The sequence below is a fragment of the Polypterus senegalus genome, chromosome 3 (assembly GCF_016835505.1).
Source record: "Polypterus senegalus isolate Bchr_013 chromosome 3, ASM1683550v1, whole genome shotgun sequence".
NCBI classification, from domain to species: Eukaryota; Metazoa; Chordata; class Cladistia; order Polypteriformes; family Polypteridae; genus Polypterus; species Polypterus senegalus.
The window spans coordinates 188,310,436-188,335,733 of record NC_053156.1 but is presented as its reverse complement, the minus strand read 5'-3'; the positions used below and the strand labels follow the sequence as shown (position 1 = coordinate 188,335,733).

Genomic DNA, 25,298 nt, shown 5'->3' with positions numbered 1-25,298 from the left:
TAGTACAGTGGATCGAGACTTGTATTTTAAAATGAGCTCATCAAGAACACGGGGACACAGTTGGAAACTTGTTAAGGGTAAATTTCGCACAAACATTAGGAAGTTTTTCTTTACACAAAGAACGATAGACACTTGGAATAATCTACCAAGTAGTGTGGTAGACAGTAAGACGTTAGGGACTTTCAAAACTCGACTTGATGTTTTCTTGGAGGAAACAAGTGGATAGGACTGGCGAGCTTTGTTGGGCTGAATGGCCTGTTCTCGTCTAGATTGTTCTAATTCTAATGTGCGCTTGGAGCTTCGACCCAGCAGAGGCTCTCTCAGCTCTCACGCATCAACTGTGTAGAGTGAGTGAAGGGACAGCTTGTCAGTGCAGAGAATATCTGGGGGCTTGACTTAGATAAAATAAAAAAAACGGTTTACAAGTGCTAAACTAAGGTTTAGATCTTTAAAGTCGTAGATTATTTTAAATAATAGATAGATACAGGAGTTCTTACCCAAACCGTAGAGGCAGGCAGCTCTGCCCCTTGAAACGCTTGTGTTTGAAGTGGGGACACCAACAGGTCTGTAACTGGCCTGGATTTGTCAGGACATGCCCGTTCATGGAGGGGGTCTGCTCTTGACAGTTTGTTTAAGTAAGCACCTGTGGGATGAGTTCAAACCGGGGTCAGACATCCATCAAATTCCCCTTGACATTTTCCTGAACCAATCAGGTGCCGTGGGGGCGGGTTCAAGGAGGGTCAGACATCCATCAAAGTGCCCTTGATAGTTTCTTGAACCAATTAGGTGCCGGGGGCGGGTTCAATGAGGGGACAGACATCCATCAAAAGGCCCTTGACAGTTTCCTGAACCAATCAGGTGCCAGAGGGAGGGGGCTAGGTCACGTGGGGGGAGATGCGACGTCAGAAGGGCGGGGCTTCTGGTATTGCATCATAGGGGCGGGGTTTAAGGGTCATCAATCAAAGGGCGGGATTTCCAGTCCAAAGGGGGCGGGGCTTAAGGCTCATAAATCATTGTGACAGTAGCCGCATGCATATAACTACTGAGCACCTTGTTCTGAGTATCCACAGGCCTATTTTGGGCAGTATACCGGTTCAGTGATATAGAATTTTGGTCATATAGCCCAGCACTACCACAGGCACACTGCAGAGTGCTGAGAATCTTTTTCTGGGTCCGAATTGGTGACCTGGGTGCCGAGGGACTAAATTTTGACTTCTAAGACCCCCGTCTTAAACCCCGTGCACAAAATCAAGCTTTACCTGTGTTGCACTGCTCCTTTTCACTGGTGGTACAGAGCAGCTCATTAGCAAAAGTAGTACATAGCTGGACATATTTCTTTAGTTTCGGAATTTCCAAATTCTGTACTGTTCCACCGTTTTTTGTTTTTTTTTTTCTTCAAATTTCTAACCTTATGTTCACCTCTCTTCTTACCCTTAAATTTATTAAATTACTGGAATAGAATACCTGCATTGAAACTATCTAGTAGAATGTGGCATGTTATCTTTTGCAGTTGGTTTCATAGCCTTTAAAACCACAGATTAAACTTTATATTATACATAAATATTGTGCAGTTTTGTTTTATCTGTGTTAATCCTCTGTCAGTACAGTATATTTCAATAGTACTGTAATAATATAAACATTGTACAACTCTGGACTCTGCCTTTTTTATAGATATAAATCGGCAAGATTATATACTATTATGATAACCCTGTATGGAATTGGTCCTATGTTACTACTTTTAACCCTGTTCTGTATTAATGTACTTGAACTAAAAAAAAATTTTTATAGCATAAAATTGCATATTTTAGCATTGTAGTTGTACCTGCTTACCAATTAAAAAAAAAAAAAAATAAAAAGTAACTTGACCAATAATGTTTAGTTCTTGTTCATTAGTACGTTGTTGGCAGGACTTATGTTTATCTTTTGTGCCTTGCTATGTGGTATATCAGAGAACAGGTTGTCTCATCTCCTGGATCTTAACCTAGATCGGGGAAGCAGGACGAGCTGGGGCAGAGAGGAATTACATTATATTGACATCACCTTCTAACAGAGAACAAAAACATATATTGTGTGTATATGTATGTGTGTGTGTGTATATGTGTGTGTATATATCTATACTAATAAAAGGCAAAGCCCTCACTCACTCACTCACTGACTCATCACTAATTCTCCAACTTCCCGTGTAGGTAGAAGGCTGAAATTTGGCAGGCTCATTCCTTACAGCTTACTTACAAAAGTTGGGCAGGTTTAATTTCTAAATTCTATGCCTAATGGTCATAACTGGAAGGTATTTTTCTCCATTAACTGTAATGGAGTTGAGCTGCAATGACGGGGGGGAGTTTAGGTGTGACATCATCACGCCTCCCACGTAATCACGTGAACTGACTGTCAACGCAGTGCGTAGAAAACCAGGAAGACCTCCAAAAAGCGCTTAAGAAAACATGCATTATATAATTGAGAAGGCAGCGAAACAATAAGAAGCGAGCGAGTGACATATACTACCATATTCATGAGTGCTGCTACCTCGGAAAGAAAGCACGGTGTAAACCTAAACTTTAAATTAAGTTCATAGACAGGCTACCGCTGGCGTTTCACATGCCCACAGGTAATGCGGGATACAAGTTTAATGAGAGGACGCAGGATATAAACGAGAGTTTTGATCACTTTGTAACTAAGTTAAAATTGTAGGTGAAGGGGTGTGCTTATGCAAATTCCGAGAGACTGTGTTTGTGGGGGATTGACAGTTAAGGCGGGTAGGGGAGTCACGTCATCATCTCCCCGCCCATTCATCCCATTTCACTCTGAGCTGAGCTCTGCAGCTAACGCCGTCTTCCGAAGCAACTTTGTTAGACTGCCACCAAATACTCACAGAAAAATCCACAAATTAATACACACGCTCTCTCTAGAGTTTCTCCACACTGAATCCTCCAGGCACTACTTACAAAAGGTTACATTGACAACCGTGTTACGTTATTTTTAAAATCTTTCCTTTTCTTAGCACAAGCACAGCTGAGAAGCTTCGATGCATGTGCTCCATAACGCGTTAAAAATAATGCATTTAATCACACTTTGCATTACAAGCAAAGGGGAGCTTTTGTCAATGCATGATTTCCTGGTACACCGATTACACTGATCAGCGCATCCCGATTCATTTTACCCTCGCACCACCTTAGTTTGAGAAGAAGTATGAAAAAATATGAGGTTTCAAATGTTCGCTTTTTTCCTTGTGCTTAAAACTCATGAAAGGTTTACAGATGGAGTTTTTCATAGCGTGATTAGGTGCAATGTTACATTTCTCTTTTTTCAAATGTTCGTTTTTTTCCTTGTGCTTAAAAAATTGTTTACATGGAGGACTTAATCGTGTGATTTGTTGCAATGTTACTTTTTTGGTTGCTTGTGAGTTGGTTTTTAAATGAAGTTCGGATTTGTGCGATGTTTTTTTCTGCTGTGCTTAAAACTCATTTTAGAGACATTGTTTACAGCGATCAGGCTTTAGGTTTAATAGCGTGATCTCCTGCAATCTTACTTTTTTGTTTGCTTGTGAGTTGGTTTTTGCAAGCACTTCGGATTTGTTGTTCCTTTTTTTTCTGCTGTGCTTAAAAATCATTTTAAAAAAAATGCTGCGTGAGCACGTGCTACAGAGAGATTAGAGACCATGGCGAGCAAGCGCAGAGAGAGCACAGGCAGCTGACAGGGAAGGGTTGGGGGGAGGATAGTGTGTGTGTGTGTGTGTGTGTGTGTGTGTGTGTGTGTGTGTGTGTGTGTGTGTGTGTGTGTGTGTGTGTGTGTGGCTACACAGAGAGAGAGAGAGCGCGTGAGCCAGCCTGCTCCTGTAGCTGAGGTAGGGAGGGAGGGGCTTTGGTGGTGTGTGTGCTACAGAGAGAGAGAGCGCGATCAGGGAGCCTGGGTGTTTTGTGTCAGTGTTATTCAATGTTTTTACATTTGTTTACTATTACACTGTGGATTCTATGGTGCAATTAACTATATTTGTGCTTAATCTTTACATGTTTTTACATATTTACATACAGTTTGTACGGTCTGGAACGGATTAATTGTATTTACATACAATCCTATGGGGGAAACTGCTTCGTTCATTTACCAACTCGGTTTACGACCAAAGTTCTGGAACGAATTATGGTCGTGAACCGAGGTTCCACTGTGTGTGTATATATGTGTGTGTGTGTATGTGTATATATATATGTGTGTATATATATATATATATATATATACAGTAATTCCTCCTCAATCGTGGGGATTGCATTCCAGAACCCCCTGCGATAGGTTAAAATCCGCGAAGTAGAAACCATATGTTTGTATGGTTATTTTTAAGCTCTTAGAAACTCTCCCACACTGTTTATAAATATTCTCCGCACAGTTATACAGTAAACCCTCGTTTATGGCAGTTGATCCTTTCCAGAGAGATAAATGAATTTCCAAGAAGTAGGATTCTTTAGTTATAAATCTAATAATTTTGCAGTTAGAGCATTGAAAACCTGTTTACGACTTTCTAAATACGTTTTTTAACATTATTAGAGCCCTCTAGACATGAAATAACACCCTTTAGTCAAAAGTTTAAACTGTGCTCCATGACAAGACAGAGATGACAGTTCTTTCTCACAATTAAAAGAATGCAAACATATCTTCCTCTTCAAGGTGCGCGTCAGGAGCGGAAAATGTCAGAGAGAGAGAGTAAAGTAAACAATCATAAATCAATACAGCTGTTGCGCTTTTAAGTATGCAAGCACCGCGATAAAGCGGCGCAGTGAAGGGATCAATGTGAAGGTAGCCTTTCAGCATTTTTTTACAGTCGCATCCGTATCTTCTAAGCAAACAGCCACTGTGCAAACAGCCCCTCTGCTCTCACCCCCTCCGTCAGGAGCAGATAATGGGGCCAATCATATGGCACCCTGATGGTATTGCATGATGGATAAGTATCTGCCTGTATTTCTCTGAGAGAGTGAGAGAGACAGAGAAAAGCAAACAATGAAAAATCAATACGGGCTGTTAGAGCTTTTAAGTTTGCGAAGCAGCTCGCGGGAAGCATATCGTATATCATTTAGGAGTTTTATTTAATATGTAATGGGCAAACAAACTGAGGAAGCATGTAACATAAATTGAAAGACCCATTGCCCGCAGAAATCCGTGAACCAGCGAAAAATCTGTGATATATATTTAGATATGCTTACATTTAAAATTCGCGATTGGAGTGAAGCCGCGAAAATCGAAGCGCGATATAGCGAGGGATCACTGTACTGTATATATATATTTTAAAAAGGTGGGCTGAACACCGTAGAAGATGTGGTCTCTCCTCTGAAACCCCCTCTTAAATGCCGATACAATGGGAAACAAATACAGTTTTTTACCTCCTCTTTGCTCAATTATCTGCTTCTCTCGCGACGCTCCAAACATTTAAAAGCCTGTATAGCAGCTGTCCTTTTGTTTTATTGCCTTGTCTCTCTTCTCCCCCAAAACATCCTCTGCTTTATTCTTCATGCTTTATTATGCTGTTTACGAATAGAGTTTGTTTCTTGAAAACCCTGAATGAGTCTGTGCACCTGCGTAACCCAAGCGTGACATTTTTATAATTTTGTATTTTTACATTTTCAACCTGGGTTGTGCAGATACAATCATAAGGTCAGCAAACTTTATTTGTGCTTTCATAAAATTCCTCAACAGTTTTAATTTTACACTTTTTAAATCCCAAGTATGATAAATCATAAACCTTCTGGCTGGCACTTCAAACCTATTTCTGACAATGCTGTAGTTACTCTAAAACTACTCAAACACCACTAATTTAACCTGTAACTGATGATTTAACTAACCCATGCAATGTGATATTTTTGTTAAAACTAAGTTATTTCTTGAAGTACTGAAAGTACAGATTGGTTATGTTGCACACTTCAAACCTGTAGGATAACCTAAGCAATCGTTGACATGTGTAAAATTGAAAATGAGTTTTTCAAAAAAGATTTTTTACACAAAATCTTAAGAAATAATTTGAAATATGTCAATGATTTGATAATCGGAATATTTTAAAAGGAAGTTCAGAATTAAACAACAAAGAAGTTTCTGTTCAGCTTGGCTGTAATGTGCCCCCTAACCCCCCAGAGAAAATTAAAAGAAGACCTGGACTATATTAAAGGCACCTTTACCTAATACTCAGTTACATAACCTTTAGCAGTGATAACAGTCTCTAAATGTGTCTTGAAGCCATCTGAAAGCCTCATGCACCTTTCTACTGGCAGTTTGTTGCAGTCTTCAATAGAAATTTGTTCTAGCTCATAAAATGTTGGTGCGATTACTTTTACGATTAGCTTTCCAATGGTTTTAATTCTGAGGTCAGATATCAATGTTAACCAGTTTAACTTAGCCTAATTTCTTTCTTTTTAATTATTCTTTTGTGCTTTTGAATCTGTGTTTTGGGTCATTGTCCTGCTGGAACAATTGTACTCTTCAACCCTTACCTAGATTTCTAGCACTGGGTAGCATATTCCACTGTAAGTTGCCCTGGTAGTCCTTTGATTTCAGGATTCTCTTGGTATGTTTAGTACCTCTAACACCAGAGACAGCAAACAAAGCGGCTCCACAACAATTTGGAATCTCCAACATATTGAACTGTAGGCAGTATGTGCATTTCTTTATAAGCTTCATATTTTTAGGCGATTCTTCTTTGTTTTCTTTTAGTTTTAAAACTTATGATTGTGTCATAGCAGTTTTTACTTAATTTCTAGATGTTTCCTTCTTTAATTATTACTGATATCTCCTGTGCTAGTCCCCCCAAAAAAGACAATGAAACTAATTTGGTTAAATGTAATTTTTTTTTTTAAATAAGAGTTAAAAATGAGTTTGAGAAAAAAAATGTCCCCAACTGCTTTTTTTTTCTGAACTAAATTGTTTTTTTTTAGGACAAAATTGAAGTAGCTGTTAAACAGTTACTGACCTTTAAGGAAGAATTTAAGGAGAAGACAGGCCTAGAGTACAAGCCAGGCATGATCTCTCCTAGCATTTCTTCTCCTGTAGTTCCATGTCATGTGCTGGATGCCCAGAATGTAGCAGATGACAACAAGCAGCTGGAACTGTTTAATAAAGTTGCAGAGCAAGGAGAGGTGGTCAGAAATCTTAAAGCGGAGAAAGCTCCCAAGGTATTTAACATCTTTAGATAAAAAAAGACAAGGTCTGAATGGAACTGTAATGACAATGCATATTTGTAAGTTGTTATGTTGTCCTTGGATCTAAAGATCTTACTGTTGGAGACGAAGTATGTAGATAGTATATGTATATTTAGTTCCAAGAACCATGTTGCAAACCTCTAGCCAAATTACCTATTTCATTGACATTTGTAAGTAAGCCAAATGAAACAGTGGCATTTTTATGTAAATGGTAAAGTACAGAAAATTGATGAATATTTAAGTCCCACTCTGTGTGAGAAGCTGTAGTGAACTGTTTACTCATGATGTGCAACACAGAACTTCATAAATAGGGACGATACTAGAAGGCACTACAAATACTTTTAGGAGATGAAAACCCAACTCCATAAAAATCTTGTTAGTGGGTTTAGTCTGGATACAATTTCAAAGCTAGAAAAATGCAGACCTGAAATTAATTATGTTTGTAAAGATTTGTGTCACATTATTTCCTATATTTACATTTAGACAGCCTTGTATGGCATTCCAGTAGCCACGACATACAAGTAGATGCTATCACCGCTCCTAACATCATCACAACCTGTGAAAATTTTGGCATTAGTTCATATACAGTTGTGCTTGAAAGTTTGTGAACCCTTTAGAATTTTCTATATTTCTGCATAAATATGACCTAAAACATCATCTGATTTTCACTCAAGTCCTAAAAGTAGACAAAGTGAAACCAGTTAAACAAATGAGACAAAAATATTATACCTCTAGGATTAGCAGTTAGTTTGAAGGTGAAATTAAAGTCAGGTGTTTTCAATCAATGGGATGACAATCAAGTGTGAGTGGGCACCCTGTGTTATTTAAAGAACAGGGCTCTATCAAAGTCTGCTCTTCAAAACATGTTTGTGGAAGTGTATCATGGCACAAACAAAGGAGATTTCTGAGGACCTCTGAGGATGCTCATCTGGCTGGAAAAGGTTACAAAACCATCTCTAAAGAGTTTGGACTCCACTAATCCACAGTCAGACAGATTGTGTACAAATGGAGGAAATTCAAGACCGTTGTTACCATCCCCAGGAGTGGTCGACCATCAAAGATCATTCCAAGAGCAAGGCTTGTAATAGTCGTCAAGATCACAAAGGACCCCAGGGTAACTTCTGAGCAACTGAAGGCCTCTCTCACTTTGGCTAATGTTCATGTTCATGAGTCCACCATCAGGAGAGCTCTGAACAACAATGGTGTGCATGGCAGGGTTGCAAGGAGAAAGCCACGGCTCTCTAAAAAAAATTGCTACTCGTCTGCAGTTTGCTAAATATCACGTGAACAAACCAGAAGGCTATTGGAAGAATGTTTTGTGGACGGATAAGACCAAAATAGAACTTTTTAGTTTAAATGAAAAGCATTATGTTTGGAGAAAGGAAAACACTGCATTCCAGCATAAGAACCTAATCCCATCTGTGAAACATGGTGGTGGTTGTATCATGGTTTGGGTCTGTTTTGCTGCATCTGGGCCAGGATGGCTTGCCTTCATTGATGGAACAATGAATTCTGAATTATATCAGAGAATTCTAAAGGAAAATGTCAGGTCATCTGTCCATGAACTGAATCTCAAGAGAAGGTGGGTCATGCAGCAAGACAACGACCCTAAGCACGCAAGTCAAAGAATAAAGTTAATATTTTGGAATGGCCAAGTCCTGACCTTAATCCAATCGAAATGTTGTGGAAGGACCTGAAGCGAGCAGTTAATGTGAGGAAACCCACCAACATCCCAGAAGTGAAGCTGTTTTGTACGGAGGAATGGGCTAAATTTCCTCCAAGCCAGTGTGCAGGAATGATTAAAAGTTACCAGAAACATTTAGTTGCAGTTACTGCTGCAAAGGGGTGTCGTACAAGATACTGAAAGCAAAGGTTCACATATTTTTGCCACTTACAAATATGTAATATTCAATAATTTTCCTTAATCAATAAATGACCATGTATAATAATTTTGTCTCATTTGTTTAATTGGTTTTTCTTTATCTACTTTTAGGACTGATTATGTTTTAGGTCACATTTATGCAGAAATATAGACAATTCTAAAGGGTTCACAAATTTTCAAGCACAACTGTAACAAATATGTTAATTGGCTCATAGTTCTGTGTCATTAGTAAAAATATCTCAATGAATACTTTGGAGAGAAAACAAAGGTTTGTTAGTATTGTCAACGAGTTAATTTCTTAACCTGTAATACATTTTTTTAGGGCAATGTGTCCCTTTAGTCTTCTTCCAGATTTTTTTCATTTATTTTTTTTTTATTCATAATGATTTTTAATCAACTTAGTGTTAATGGATAGCACAAGTCAACCCTGAAGCTTTGTAAATTATACTACCTAGAAAAAGCCTACTACTGAGGAAACCAATTTGATTTTAATGTTTGCTGATTCAGAAATACATATTAATACAATTCTGTTGGGGAAAATAATCTCCAGTTTATTTCAGTAAAAATTAAAAAAGACAAGATTGCATTTTTGCCTCTTGATTACACAAAATAGTTTTATATACATTTTCTAAATATTGGCCTTAAATTGAGAAGGAAGTTCACATTAATTTTTATTTGTTAACATTTTTGACATTTAGACAAATGCAATTTTTCAAATATATTTATTAAAAATAAATGAGATTGTGACTAAGGTAAATTTGCCATAAGATTGTGCAGAATCGGCATGTTCAGTAGTTAAAGGACATTTTTCAAATTGAGTTTATTTCTTCACAGTCATGGTATATATTAATCTTTCAATTGAAATTGCTTTCTAAAGTGAAGCATATTTTATTCATTTTAAAAGATAAGTAGCCCACTCTTGTATGTTGTAATGGAGTCCCATTATTAAGAAAAGCCTTAAAACGAAAGAAATGTCTAAGATTTATTAAGCATTTTTTTCTTTCTAACTTTGCTTAGAATGTTTTTAGTACTAAAATATAACAGCATTTTCACAGACTTTTATTTGACTTTTCAGGATCAAATTGACTCTGCCATTAAGTTTCTTCTGGAATTAAAGACTCAATACAAAAATCTAACAGGTGAGGATTACAAGCCAGTTTCCGCAGCTGGTGGAGAGGACAAGAAACGCAAAGAAAAGGAAAACAAGTCAGAAAGGCAGAGTAAAAAGCAAGTGGGTGGTGACCCACAAGGCAAAGAGCCTCCAAAGGATGAGGATAAAAATGCTGGCTCTGGGGCACCAGGAGATGGCCAGGGACCTAAGAAACAAACCAGGTTAGTCTGTATTTACAATGATTTTCACTGGTTGTTGTACACTTTTTTTTTTTAAACAGACATTTATTGACTTATGGCTCTATTTGGGTTTATGTGAAATTGGCCGTACGGCAACCGTAAAATGCACAGGTGAATGCAATTAAGACTCTGTGGGTCACCAGTACACACACTTTAACTGTGGATATGGACTAACACAGACTAATTGTTGAGATTTGGCATGCAAAAACGTCTGGGACCATGTAAGAGATGGTATTTCGGGCCAAATATATAAGAATTAGCCACATGAAGCGGCACTGATCAAAACAAAACTTACTGGGACCTCCAGGTGTCAAAAACACATGAGACCCAGCAAAATAATAATACCAACAAAATATTTATTACTATTGTGTTTCCTTTTGTGGTAATGATCTCAGTTTTGGCAACTAATATTTATTTCTCTTTTGTGCTCTTTTAATTTCAGGTTAGGTCTAGAGGCTAAAAAGGAAGAGAATCTTGCTGACTGGTACTCTCAGGTAAGAACATTCTTAACCCAGCATATTGTCCTTTCCCTCACATGTTGTAGTGACTTCTTTCTTGACTATACTGCATGTTGCTTATTTCATATTGGATGTAATTAAACATTTGGGCTACAATATTTTTACCTCATCTTTAACATTCAATGAACTAATTAATATATATGTCAGATATTACCTAGTCATTCTTAGCAGTAGAATTACCAGAGCCTATGAAAAACTCGTAGATCCTTCCCACCTTAAATCGCTTCGCACCACTCCGTCAGTGTCTTTTGTCCTGTAAATGTCGATAAGCAGCAAGCAGCCTGCTATCGCATCCCCTACCTCCGCACAGTTTTCTCAGCTCAAGTCTGTTTACCTGCGTGTCAGTTGCTTGGAGTTGTAAAGAGTGTGAAGTCAAGTAAAATCTCACCTTTTATAAATGCTATTTTGTTATTTGGAACACATGCATTTCATATGTGTTCCGTGTCTACAACAATCTATGTACAGTAAACACATCATTTAAACAGAAATTTTTTTCATGTTTTAGTAATAATTGACAAAGTGTAGACATGAAGTGTATAATGTGTTAAGCCTGAATTCCAAATATCAAATAAACACTTTCACAAAAGGTACAAATAGAACAGAACAAGTGTGCTTCTATTTAAGAATATAACTGCAGAAAAAGAACCCGCGTTAGGGTATGACATTGACACGCATTTGCTACGACTGCTTCAGTGGCGCAACGGTAACTGTTGACTGGTAATCAAAACTTCACAGGTTCGACCCTGGACGAGTCTGTTTTGAGACGTGAGCTGCTCTTATTCTTAATATTTTAGAATAAAAATATACATTTGATTTCAGTCTGTAACAGTCGGTGTAAATGTATGATACTTTTAAAGGTTAGCTTTGTTTTTTTTTTTTTTGTTTTTTTTGTTCAGTTTTATTCTCTCTGTCGCGATCACAATCCTATCTAGATACTGCTTTTTTTCACATAAAGACGTGCTATAGCTCTACAGTCTATTTGGGACTTTACGCTGTAGGAAGTAAGTAAATAAACCAAGGTAAATAAGTAAATAACATTCGATCTGGCTCTTGTATACAAAGTACAGCGATGGCAGCTTCCACCTGCAGCTATAGACTCTTCAGTACGGAAGCGACTCTCCACGCTAGTGTTAAGATCTGAACGGTGTGTGTGCCCCAAAAAAATGTTTGTGTTAAATTTAGAAATTTTGAAGTTTGAACTGGATCAGTTTGTGAATATTTGCCCTTTTTTTTCATATACTATTGTAGGTGATCACGAAATCTGAGATGATTGAGTACTATGATGTGAGCGGGTGTTATGTTTTACGGCCTTGGGCTTTTTCTATCTGGGAGATCATCAAGGACTTCTTTGATGCTGAAATCAAGAAGCTTGGTGTAGAGAACTGTTATTTCCCCATGTTTGTGTCTCAGGCAGCCTTGGAGAAGGAAAAAACGCACATTGCTGACTTTGCTCCTGAGGTATGGATTCACCTGTTTGATGTTTTACTTTTTATATAAAGCAGTGTGCTGAGAGAGAAAGAAACTCTTAGCAAAAATTTAAATTATAATGCTCTGGAGTGACTATATTTGAATATTCTTTCCTATTCTGACCTCTTTGCTACAAAAAAAGACTTGGGACTATAAGTTCTACAGAGAATAGCAACTAAATTGTTTTCCATATTAAAGGACATTTACTACTCTGACAGAACTAAGAAACTTAAAATTGTTATTTTTAAACAGGGAAGGGTACTCGAACACCAAATTTTGATCTGCTTACTTAGGGTTATTAAATTAAAATTTAAAGAGGTCCGACTAACAAATCTTTCTCTTATCAAAGGTCTAAACTGTATGTTTGTGATATGATTCAGATCCTCCGTATATGTAGTCATTGAATGTCTATAAAAATTATCAATGTATAATTAACAAAGGATTTCAAAAATATTTTCAGTAAGGGCTTTAAACATGTGGACCCTTTGAATTTAATTAGACTTGTGATTGTATAGAACACGAATTACTATCTTTAACATAACATGTAAAAGAAGTAAACAACTCTGTTTAATAAAAAACAAAAGTAGGCCTATCAGATGCACATTTTAAGTAAAAGAAAACAGAGCAATCTGAAATAAATTAGAATGTGTGTGTTAGAAAAAGCACAAACAAAGCTTTGGCTTTCCTCTTGCTCTTTATTGTTTACACTTTTCTACTTTAACAAGTAATTTTTGAACAAATTATTTTTAACGTCCATTCTGATTTCTTTCCATTTTTTATTTTTATCCCTCCCAAACCTCTATTCTTCTTGGATGTTTTTCAAGTGGTGTTACACCTAACAGGTCCTCACAAAGTTCTACTGTTTCTTTGTGAAGAATTCTTAACATAAAGAAAAAGCTAGACATTATCAGTTACAATATGTCTTTTGTAAAAGCTAACCTGGCCACAGACAGACACGACAACGGAATGTCCAACACATACGTTTATTTAAACACTATTATATACAAGCACTATTACTATTTACAAAGTCCAGTCCTTGGTTCATTCAGCCACCTCCACTCCTGCCTCGCAAGCTCTGTCCTCATTCCACCTGACTCCGGCTCCTTAAATGTAGTGAGGCAGCCCCTTTTATCTTGTCCTGGATGTGCTTCAGGTGCCTAACGATGTACTTCCGGCAGCACTTCCTGGTGTGGCGGAAGTGCTGCCCTTGCACCCGGAATTACTCCGGGCATAAACCATCTCTGGTCTGTCAGCAATTCCTGGTGTCCTGGAAGCACGGTTGCCCAGGGAAAAGAAGTGCCGCTCTCCCAGTCCCTCCTTCCTTCAGGCATCCCGGCAGGGCAGGGTTCCTGGCCATCTATCACACTGCCCCACCACCAGCTGAAGCCCCTAGGGCAGAGCGGCCCGTCCCGCGAGGGCTGTCCTTTGACAAGCTGAGGTGCTGGCATGTCTTGGGTCACAGTTCCACCCTACAAGAGACAAACAAGACAAGGGCGGGGTGGCGCGTCCACGACACCACTCTGTGGCATCATCCGTCAGCCTATATGGGCAGCGCCTCCACCTGTGGCTGCTGTTATTGCAATTAAAGCACCAGCGCTTCCCTCCATGTCCCCGTGCCCTCCGGACATGGCAACAGGACAGGTTTCTGTGCTGTGCCTGGTACCCAACCAGGCTTGGGGCTTCCCTCTGCACCAGCGGAGGGCGGCTCTCGACAGCAGGTGAGAGCACGGGCCCAGCCTGCTCCTTGTCAGGAGTCCGGACCTCTGTCTCCGGTTCTTCCTCCTTCTGGAGCGCAATGACATTCCAGGTCTCCTTATGGGACAAAAAGAGACCCCATGCAGTCTGCGTCCCTGTGGACCTCGGCGAGCCTGCCACCGGCTTTTGGAACGATATGCTTCTGCAATTGGCACTCACTAGCCGGCTCCTAGCACACCCCCACACCGGACTCGCTCCTATGGCGCGATTGGCAACTCGCCCCACATCCACTGTAGGAGGCCTGGCCAACCGGAATGAAACGATACCAGCCCCACTTCGCTCAGCCGTCCTCTTTCATGTACGGTACAGGTCTCACTTACCTTTACTGCTGTGTTACTCCGACTGGAGAATTCAGCGCTGTACTGCTCCACCCACTCTCACAGCGTTCTCAGAGGCACAATCGCCTTCTCCTCTGGCTTCTGGATGGTCTCCCGGAGGCTGCGAATCACCTGTGAAAACGACCAAGATTGGCTGAAGGACCTCCTTCAGGTCACATATGGCCGTAAGCACAGAAATAAAGTCAGCCAACAGAGGACTCGCGTACTGCTTGCCCTTACCTGCCAGCTGTGAGCCCCACCCACACTGCGCGACCCGCGCAGACTCAGTCAGGTAGTCTGACGAGGGGAAAATGTTCACCGACCCTACTCACCTTAAGCTATGTGCAGGCAGAGAGTCCCATTTGGGATATCATGTAAAAGCTAGCCCGGCCACAGACAGACACGACAATGGAATGTCCAACACACGCGTTTATTTACACTATTATACACAGGGTGGTCCAGATCTAATTATGCAGATCCAGATCGTCAGGATGACTTTGATTTATGCGGGACGATTCCAGTTTGGCGCGAAGACAATCCTTCAGGTCGTCATTTCACATACTTCTTGATGGTCTGGGATTTTTCGGGTAATTTTCTATGTAATAAACTTAATAAGTTATAGCGTAATGAAAATTGCATAATTAGATCTGGATCACCCTATATAACCTCGGGCAATTAGGCATAGTAAAAGACAAGCAAGAGTTAAGTTACAATTTAAACAATGTATTATTGGTAATATTCATAAACAATAACGATATGCAAAGTACATTTGAATGTAGGCAACCATACAACCTGATTAAATGGTGTTGTGTAGTTCAGGCGGCACACAGACTTGTTAGTTATTTAAAATGTCTCTAGTTAAGGCATCATTAGTGCTCAACTTTCTTCATAACAGGCTGTATGCCTGTTCCAGAATGGCTGCCAAGCTGTGCTCTTCATTGTGTTGTTCTTGTCAGTTCATGGTGAGAGATGCTTCTTCATCATATGTTGGTAAGAGAAAGATGCTCCTTCATCATCAGATGTTAGTAAGAGAGAGACAGTGTGAGGTTTAGCAAGTAAATTTATGGATGTTCTGTCTAACCCCTAGAGGCAATAGGACGTCATGGTACTTAAAAGCTTTTGATCCATGCCAATTCCAAACAGCCATACTTCAGACCAATGGGGGAATACAACATCTTAAAACCTGCCCCCAAACCATATGTTAAGGTAACCTGGCTTTCTTGCATGGGTTGAAAGACTTTAGCAGAGAAACACTCGCCAAACTTGTTTAAGGCACTTCCTCCCCGGGAGCAGATTGTAAACATGAATGCTGATCACTAATGTAACACTAAATTTCATTGCTTTGCCTAAATTACAAATAAAGACATACAAAATATTTATCAAGATATATGCAAAATCTTACATCCCAACAGCATCTAGTTTCCTTTTCATTTAGTTTTTTTTTTTTTTGGTAAACAGAGAATTGCATACAGGAACATAAGTGGAAGATGAAAAGTATATTCATTATGAAACCCAGAAACTACCTCTTAACAAAAATGGTTGCGGCCATCAGATGCTGCCATGTCTCCTACCTCAATTGTAGATCCTGGCATCTTTTTTAAAATGTTTAATTTGAACAGCTTTTTCCTTTAGTTTTTTATACAAAATTAATGGACTGAAGAGAAAGTTTCCTGATTTTAAAAGCTCTTTGGTTCTTATTCATAGGATAATAGTTAGTAATCAGTGTGAAGACTATAAGATGTGGTTGGGTTTTGACAGTATAGATTTGGGCCAAATGTTTAATCTTGACATGTTTAATTTAGATATGAACATGTTTGTTCACTCAGTCATGCTGTCTACTCTAGCATTAGGACATTGAGAAACAGCTTAACATCTGAAACAACTTTCTTATTCAAATTAGGAAGATGGAAGTTTCAAAGTAGGATATTGATACTCACTGATCATGGCACAGTGTATTGCCTGCTATTTAGCGCATGCAAGTAAGAATTTCATAGGGGACAGTGGTCATCTTTGAACCTGGTTATATCAGAAAAAGTGACATTTAACTATGATTGCTATTGTCTTGTTTTACAAAGATCCAGGTGCTGCTTTAAAAAGGCCATTGTAGCCATTCCACAGAGCTCTCCTTTGACTGATGTTAACTGTCAGTAAAAGGGCTGCTACGGCTCAGACTTTCTGAAGTCTTACCAGCCATTCCAAAGAAAGGAATGTTGTGCCACTTTCTCATACAGTAGGGTTAACAGACCACAGTCATAGCTCAGATATTCATATGTTGAATCTTTTTGTTTTAAATAGGTTGCTTGGGTAACCAGATCTGGAAAAACTGAGCTGGCAGAACCCATAGCTGTACGCCCCACTAGTGAAACAGGTAAACCATCATTACATTACATTAGCTTATTTGGCTGACACCTTTATCCAAGGCGACTTAAAATATTTATGATACAATTGGTTACATTTCTTCTGGTGTTCCATTTGGATCATTTTATTTACTGTATCCTCTGTATTGATCCAATTTACTTTTGCCTTTCTAAGTCTGGGCTTGCTTCAACTTTTCTAGTGATGTATCCTGCCTATGCTAAGTGGGTCCAATCCCATCGAGATCTTCCAATCAAGCTTAACCAGTGGTGCAATGTGGTGGTATGTGCATTAGCTATCATTGCATAAAGGAAGAATTTGATGTGTTGTTCAGATTAACTTTTTGGTCACTAGCCCATTGTAATAAGGAGAGAATTAATCCAGTTCAGAGATTTAAATGATTTAAAGAGTAAGACTGTCTCTGTCAGTAAGGAATAAATATGAAAGGACCTAAACAAATAATCCCATTTAAAAACTTGTTCAAAGTTTTCTTGCTGTATAGTTGTGCAGTCGTCATAGATTTTCACTACTGCATGATCTAATACATGGATTTAAGTTCCTCACCACACGTGATCCTTCTAGATAATGTAGGCTTTAATATGCATTAGGTAACATTAAAAAATATACCTATATTTTAAGTAAATAGGATATAACTGGTTGGATAATGGATGGATGGATAGTTTATTACTACAGTATATAATATTGGGTTGGTGTCATGTATATTGTCTTGTTTAATTCTATGGATGTAACACCAAGAGAAGTTCATATCAAGTAACTATGTTGTCTGTCAGTAAAGTTCAAGTTCAAAGAAACATTAGATTAACAAATTGGCATAATAACCATTATCAAGAAAGTTTAATTAGACTACAGTAATTTGATAGGTTATGCTCAACAACAATATAGGAAACAGCATTATTTAGGGTAACTTCAGAGTGGAGATTATATGATTACTCCTACTGAGGAACTTGGCCTGGTGTTGGGCATGAATTAAGCTGATTCTTAACTTGCACCAGTGTCTCTGGTATAAATTTTGGATCCTTATATTTACCAGAAATATGAGTAAAATACATTTAAGGTAAACCCAACAATAGACGTGTAGGTTTGAATGTGTGTTGAGTTATTTTCTTTCATCAAAATGTTTTGTGGATTATCTCATGAGAACCTGTTTTCATTATTTTTATAGCGCTGGGAGTTCAAACACCCTCAGCCTTTTCTTAGGACACGAGAGTTTCTTTGGCAGGAAGGTCACACTGCATTTGCAACACAAGAGGAGGCTGCTGTAGAGGTCAGTCAAAGAGTGATGCAATTTGGATTTGCAGTTTATTATTCTAGGACTAATATTTCATGCATCTTCAGTCACGAGCACCTTGCACATATGAAGTAAATGTGTTCATTGTGTCAATGATCAGGCAAGGGACTTGATACTTCTTTCTGCTCTGATGAATGATTTTTAGATGAGTGTTGCTATTTTTATAATGCAGGATTTGACTAACTCTTTTCACTTTAAAACAGATTAAAACATCTGAGCCTTTTCGGTTTAAGCAAAAGGAGATTAAGTGGTGACATGTTTGAAGTGTTCAAAATTATGAAAGTAATTAGTACAGTGGATTGAGACTGTTATGTTAAAATGAGTTCAACAAGAACACAGGGACACAGTTGGGAACTTGTTAATGATAACTTTCGCAAAAGGATTAGGAAATTTTCATGCAGAGAAATATAGATGCATGGACCTTCGAAACTCAGCTTGATGTTTTTTTGGTGGAATTAAGTGAATAAAACTAGAGGGCTTTATTGGGCTGAATTAACTGTTCTTATCTAAATCTTTCTAATGTTACGTTCAGTCTTCCTCTACTCTGACTGTCCAATAGGTACTGCAGATTTTGGATCTTTATGCCCGTGTGTATGAGGAACTGATGGCTATTCCAGTGGTAAAAGGCAGAAAGACAGAAAAGGAAAAATTTGCAGGTGGTGACTACACCACCACTATTGAAGCCTACATCTCTGCTAGTGGAAGAGCTATCCAGGTAAAGATGTGCACTAGTGTACAAATAAAAAGGAATTGTTAGGCATACTGTTTATGTGTGTTTATGTATGTATGCATGTTTATAGAGACAGTTACAGATTTTTTTGTCTAGGGAGCCACCTCTCACCACCTGGGACAAAACTTCTCCAAAATGTTTGAAATTACCTTTGAAGACCCTCAGCGTCCAGGCGAGAAGCAGTTTGCTTACCAGAACTCTTGGGGATTAACAACCCGTACTATTGGGGTTCTGACAATGGTACATGGAGATAATGTTGGCCTTGTCCTGCCTCCCCGAATTGCTAGTGTGCAGGTAAGTGCACAGATGCTTACAGTACACTGTGTGCACAATTATTAGGCAAGTTGTATTTTTGAGGATTAATTTTAATATGGAACAAACACAGTGCTATCAGTCAATCCAAAATGTTAATAAACCTGAAACCTGAATGTTTCACAACGGAAATGTGAGAGTGAACATCATCAGGGGAATACATATGTGCGCAATTATTAGGCAACTATAAGTGTGCAGATTTATTATGCAACTAAAGGAAAAATGAAAATTTTCCCATCTCACTTGTTTATTTTCATCTGTTATAGTGAGAATAATAAACAAACACCTCAAAATTTACAAATAAACATCTCTGACATTTCAAAAAAAATAAATCAATCAATCAATGACCAATATAGCCACCCTTCTTTCCAATAACAGTCATAAGCCTTTCCATTCATGGAGTCTGTCAGTTTCTTGATCTGTTGACGATCAGCTTTTTGTGGAGCAGTGACTACAGCCTCCCAGACACTCTTCAGAGAGGTGTATTGTTTTTCTCTCCCGTAAATCTAGCGTTTAAGAAGTGCCCACAAGTTCTCGATAGGGTTTAGGTCAGATGAGGAAGGGGGGCCATGTCATTATTCCTTCATCTTTAAGGCCTTTACTGGCTGGCCACGCAGTGGAGAACTTCGATGCAAGTGATGGAGCATTGGCCTGCATAAAAATCATGGTCTTTTTCCTGTATCACTGTTTGAAGAAAGTGTCTTCGAAAAACTGGCAGTAGGTTTGGGAGTTGATTTTGAGCTCATCTTCAATGCAAAAGGTCCAACTAGCTCATCTTTAAAAATACCAGCTCATACCAGTACCCCACCTCCACGTTGGAGTGGAGCTCTGTGCCCATTACTGATCCACAGGTCCATCCATCTGGTCCATCAAGAGTCACTCTCATCTCATCGGTCCATAAAACCTTTGAAAAAAATCTGTCTTCAGATATTTCTTGGCCCAGTTTTGACGTTTCAACTTATGTTTCTTGTTCAGTGGTGGTTGGGTTTCAGCCCTCCTTACCTTGGCCATGTCTTTGAGCACTGAACACCTTGTACTTCTGGGCACTCCAGGTAGGTTGCAGCTCTGGAATATGAAAGTACTGGAGGATAATGGGTTCCTGGTAGCTTCACATTTGATTCTTCTCAAATCTTTGGCAGCTAATTTACATCTTTTGTTCTCAACACGTTTCTTGCGAGCCTGTTGACTATGTGCAACAAAATGTTTGATGGTTCTGTGATCACACACCAATATCTTAGCAATTCCAAAAGTGCTGCATCCCTCTGAAAGACTTTTTACAATTTTTGACTTTTCAGAGTCAGTTAAATCTCTTTTTTGGCCCATTTTGCCCGAGGAAAACTAGCTGCCTAATAATTCTGCACACCTTGATATAGGGTGTTGATCTCCTTAGGCCACACCCTCCCTCATTACACAAATACACATCACCTGACGTGCTTAAATCCAATAAGCATTCAAGTTAATACAGCTTGGAGTTGGAATATACGCATAAAAATGATGATATGGTCAAAATACTCACTTGCCTAATAATTGTGCACACAGTGTATGTATAGGGTCCATAAATCTTACTTCTGCTGTACTGCATTTTGTGTTAGGTCCTTTTCAGTGCTGGAAAGTAACATATTACATTTACTTTTGTTACCGGACTTGAGTACATTATATAGGGATTTGTGCTTTTTAAAGTGTTTTTAAGTACAAGTACTTCTACTCTTTAAAAAAAAAAAAGTACATTTATTTTGTAACTATTCTACTTTGTAACATTTTTAAAGCAGGTCGTTTTGAAGTGCAATTAGTTGCTTAAGGTTTTCAATGAACATTTAAAATGTAACTCCGCGGACATATTTTTGTGGTTGATGGTCATCATAATATTGGAGCATAGATTGTTTTCGTACGTGGCGATTGAAAACTGTTAAAAAACCTGCCTCAAAATCTTGTATGATGTGACTTTGTTTTCTGCACATGGTAATACCTGTACGATGGAGGAAAAAATAAACAAAGCTGCATCTGTAAGTTACATTAGTGCTAGTAAAAGATGAGATGGGCCACTTCCGTTACTAAAAATAAGGTTGTTTAGTGCACTTACAGTAAAAGAGATGACATGTACCTCTGTAGTTCACCAATATGTATGAAGTTCAGTGATTACTGAAGTGCAATATAGATCTTTTGACAAAGTAGTCAACATTTTAAAAATAGTTATTTAATGTTTATTAATTTTTTATATTTAGTTAACTCTAATATCTGATTTGCCGATATTCTGGTCTCTTGTTGAAATATTTTAATCTCATGATAATGTTTGATAGAATTTTACAGGTTTGCTGTATTTGTTGATGTAAAACTTATGGGTGTCTGGTTTTTCTGACCTTTATAGTTAAAAAAAAAAAAAGAGTTACTTTTTGCTACAGTAACATGAACTGCACGTTTCATTTGAAATTTAATATAACATTGTTAGGTTGCGTAATGTTGTGATAACAGAAAGTGGCTCCAACAATGTCTGTGTGTTCAGATCCAGAAAAAACTTGTAAATATTCCATTGTTGCCAAATATGTTTCTGTTAGAATTAGTGCCCAGTTGTCTGTAAGCATAAGCTACAATAACAGGATGCACCATTTTAAAAAGGTGCTCACCTTTTGTGCACAATGAGTAAGTAAGGTGCACTTCGCATATACAGCAGCTAAATTCTCTAGCAAATGACTAGTTTGATACCACACATAACAAACAGCCAACACACAGGGTTGTATTTGTCAAAGCACAAATTTCAAGTAACGGTTGACAAAATATATAACACCTATGCACGTAAAGTACTGTACTTTAATTCAGCAGTAATTAGTGACTCTTTCTGTTTGAGAAACTTTCTGCTCCAGATCTTATTCAATATCCTCATTTATTTGAGGAAGTACAACACAGCCACATTAATCTGAATTTTAAAAAATTGCTTGTATACGCTGGTTCTGTGCAGATTCTACTTGTTTAATATCAGTAAGATGAAAAAGCCTTTTCCTGTCCTGCTGTAAATACCACTTTTTATTTCTTATGTCTCCTTCTGCAAAACTTTATTTGCAAAATTACAGGATTTTCTTTTCTCTCCACTGAAGTTTTTGCCGTATGAAATGAGGTTTATAATTGATAACTACAGACATATTGTTAACTTGTTTTTAATGATAATTCTGTTTATTTACTTGGTTTTACATTTGCTATGAGTAATATGATAATTACAGTTTGACATGGAATTGCCATATAAAGGACAGTTTCTATTTGTGCTTGTGAGTTTTTGTCGTTCATGTCTTTTGATAAATTTAGTGATTTTTTTTCTATATACATACATACCGATATATATATATATATATATATATATATATATATATATATATATATATATATATATATATATATAATAAACAATAAAACAGCGGAGAAGCCGTAGATTAAATAAAACGGCTGTAGTTATCAGCAGGGAGACGTGAATCCCATGTCAAAGCAAGGAAGGGAATGTAGAGACTGGAGTGACGGACGGCCTTATATAAGCAGGCAGCCAACAACGTGGGAGGCGTTGGTATGGGGGACCCAATGCTGCCTCACATGGTGACCGAGCTGCAGGCTATGGACGTATTGTGAACGCCGGCCCGGACACACACAGACGGACAACATATTGTTCACCCACACACCGTTTATTTACACTATATACAATGTTCTGTGCACTCACGAACCCCAGTGCCTTCAGCACCGATTCCCCCAAGTCCAGGCCGCACAGTCTCTGTGCCTTCCTGGCCGCCTCCCGTCCTCTCTCTCCAGTTCTGTCTGCTTCCTCCCGACATCCACCACTGACTGGAGGGAGGCGGCCCCTTATATAATGCTCCCGGATGAGCCCCAGGTGTTTCCGGTATCCGCTCCTTAGCCACACCCCAGCATGGCAGAAGTGTCGGCTGTCCTCCTGGCAGCTCTCCGGGTGCCACATAGTCTTCCCCCCCCAGCACTTCCTGGTGTGGCGGAAGTGCTGGGCTCCAGGTACAATTAGGCACTGGGGTGCCGCCTGGCGGTGGCCACAGGTCCCTACATGGCTGGGCTTCAAAGCCCCCTACCCAAGGCCCCCTGCATAACCAGGACGGACGCCCCCACTTGGTCTGGAGGAGGCACACGCCCTCCTCTGGTCCTCCAAGGCGTCCCGGCCAGGCTCCAGCCCCAGCCGAGGACCACACGGGATAAACCGGCATCGGGGTGCCCACGGGCCCCTACAGGGTAGGGCTTCCATGCCCTCGACCCGTGGCTCCCAACAGAACCAGGACGGACGCCCCCTCGCGGTCAGGAGGAGGCACAAGCCCTCCTGGCCGGGGACCACAGTATATATGTACGTAAGTAGGATTCAGTTAGCGTTGGGAACCAGATAGATAGGCCCATAAGTAACAAAGACCGTTGAAAAGTTCAATATGGCGGCCGACAGTGGCATCATACCACCGAAATAAGTACCAAATTTCAGCCTTCTACCTACACGGGAAGTTGGAGAATTAGTGACATTGGAAAGTTCAATATGGCGGCAGACAGTGGCGTCATACCACCGAAATAAGTACGTACATTGGTTTTGGTAGAATTTCGAAATGAAACCTGCTTAACCTTTGTAAGTAAGCTGTAAAGTATAAACCTGCCAAATTTCAGCCTTCTACATACACGGGAAGTTGGAGAATTAGTGATGAGTGATTCAGTGAGGGCTTTGCCTTTTATTAGTATATATATATATAATACATATATACACACACAGTGATCCCTCCTCGATTGCGGGGGTTGAGTTCCAGAACCCCCTGCAAAAGGTGAAAATCCGCGAAGTAAAAACCATATTTTACTATGTTTTTCTTTTTATATATTTTATGCCCTTATAAACTCTCCCACAGTCTTATAAACATTTCCCGCACAGTTATACAGCATAAACCCTTTGTATTCTTTTAGATATTAGGTAAGATTCGTTGAAATTATGTACGTAAACACACTGTTGATATGCAGTAAAACCTAAATATTATTATTTTAAAGATATCGTGCATCTCCGATATCACATATGTTACAGCAATTACGATACACAGGCCACCAGCAATAAATACGTACAATGCGAGAAAAATTGTATACAGTAAAATGTGTGTACAGTGACACTAAACGTTTACACATTTAACTCTTTGAGGCCTGAATATTTTTTCCAAAAAAACAGTTTCTGAAAAGCAATGGTTTCACAAGGAAATCAATATAAAACGTCTGTTGCTGAATGCTGTTGCAGCCAGTTTGACATGAATGTGCGGCAGGCTTGCTGCCAAGCTGTCTTCACGTGGCTGAGGCAGCAGCGATCACGGTTTCTACCTCTTATCATCGTTAAGTGGCACTCCTCCCTAGCGAACATTGCCGTAGGCGTATCAGCTACATGAACGTGTTGAGCACCACGATTAGCTGGGGACCAGTCAACTGAAGCTGGAACCTCACATTCGTTTTCGATCACTTGTATCAAAATCAGAGTCCGACAAGTCATAGTCCAGTTCAGAGATAATAGGCCAAACGTTGCCCACGTAGTAGTTTGCTTTATGCATTCACTTTGATCTCTTGCTAGATGTCAGTGCCATTTTTGCTGTTGTTTGTGCCTTACTACTCACACAAGTGCAGGAAATCTCGGTCAAACCAATTCAGCTAACTTTCCTTCTAGCAACAACAATCCAGCTAAAACATGACAGTTGGTTTTGTCACAGGTTATAGTAGATTACCATCGTCAACTACTCTTTTTGACAGAAGTCTACATCAGCCCTGAAAGAGTTAATAAGTACTGTACGTAGAAAATTAATTATGGTTACTCACCAATAATGACTTGATGACTTTTCCGATAACGATGAGTTTAATTTTACTGTACAACAAAGGAGAGTGTTACAGCTCTTATAAAGGAAACTCTTCAGGCGACTGTGTAGCACCACCATTGTTGTTCTTCCAGCATTCTTCAATCCAAATCCCTAAAGCAGGTTCCATCTGGACTACCGCCTTACTACGTCCCCTTACAACTCGTTTTGCGCCCTGGTTAAAGGACACTGCGGCTGTTTTATATTCTTTTTCTCCTTTTTAAATAAAAAGAATCGTGGACTCATTGATGCCTTAATGATGTCCTACAGCGGTGCAGCTGT

At 39.1% G+C, this 25,298-nt stretch overlaps 1 protein-coding gene across 3 annotated transcripts in view; it reads left to right on the top strand.

Annotated features, from left to right (window-relative positions):
- eprs1 (glutamyl-prolyl-tRNA synthetase 1) overlaps nucleotides 1-25,298 on the top strand; it is a 228,993-nt gene that overhangs the window by 169,239 nt on the left and 34,456 nt on the right. For all 3 annotated transcript variants that reach the window (XM_039748322.1, XM_039748323.1, XM_039748321.1), the window contains 9 exons: nucleotides 6,906-7,142; nucleotides 10,127-10,383; nucleotides 10,844-10,895; nucleotides 12,168-12,377; nucleotides 16,754-16,826; nucleotides 17,016-17,095; nucleotides 17,997-18,098; nucleotides 18,682-18,837; nucleotides 18,949-19,146. In XM_039748322.1, coding sequence (XP_039604256.1) covers nucleotides 6,906-7,142; nucleotides 10,127-10,383; nucleotides 10,844-10,895; nucleotides 12,168-12,377; nucleotides 16,754-16,826; nucleotides 17,016-17,095; nucleotides 17,997-18,098; nucleotides 18,682-18,837; nucleotides 18,949-19,146 — 1,365 coding nt within the window. The remainder of the gene's footprint in view (nucleotides 1-6,905; nucleotides 7,143-10,126; nucleotides 10,384-10,843; nucleotides 10,896-12,167; nucleotides 12,378-16,753; nucleotides 16,827-17,015; nucleotides 17,096-17,996; nucleotides 18,099-18,681; nucleotides 18,838-18,948; nucleotides 19,147-25,298) is intronic.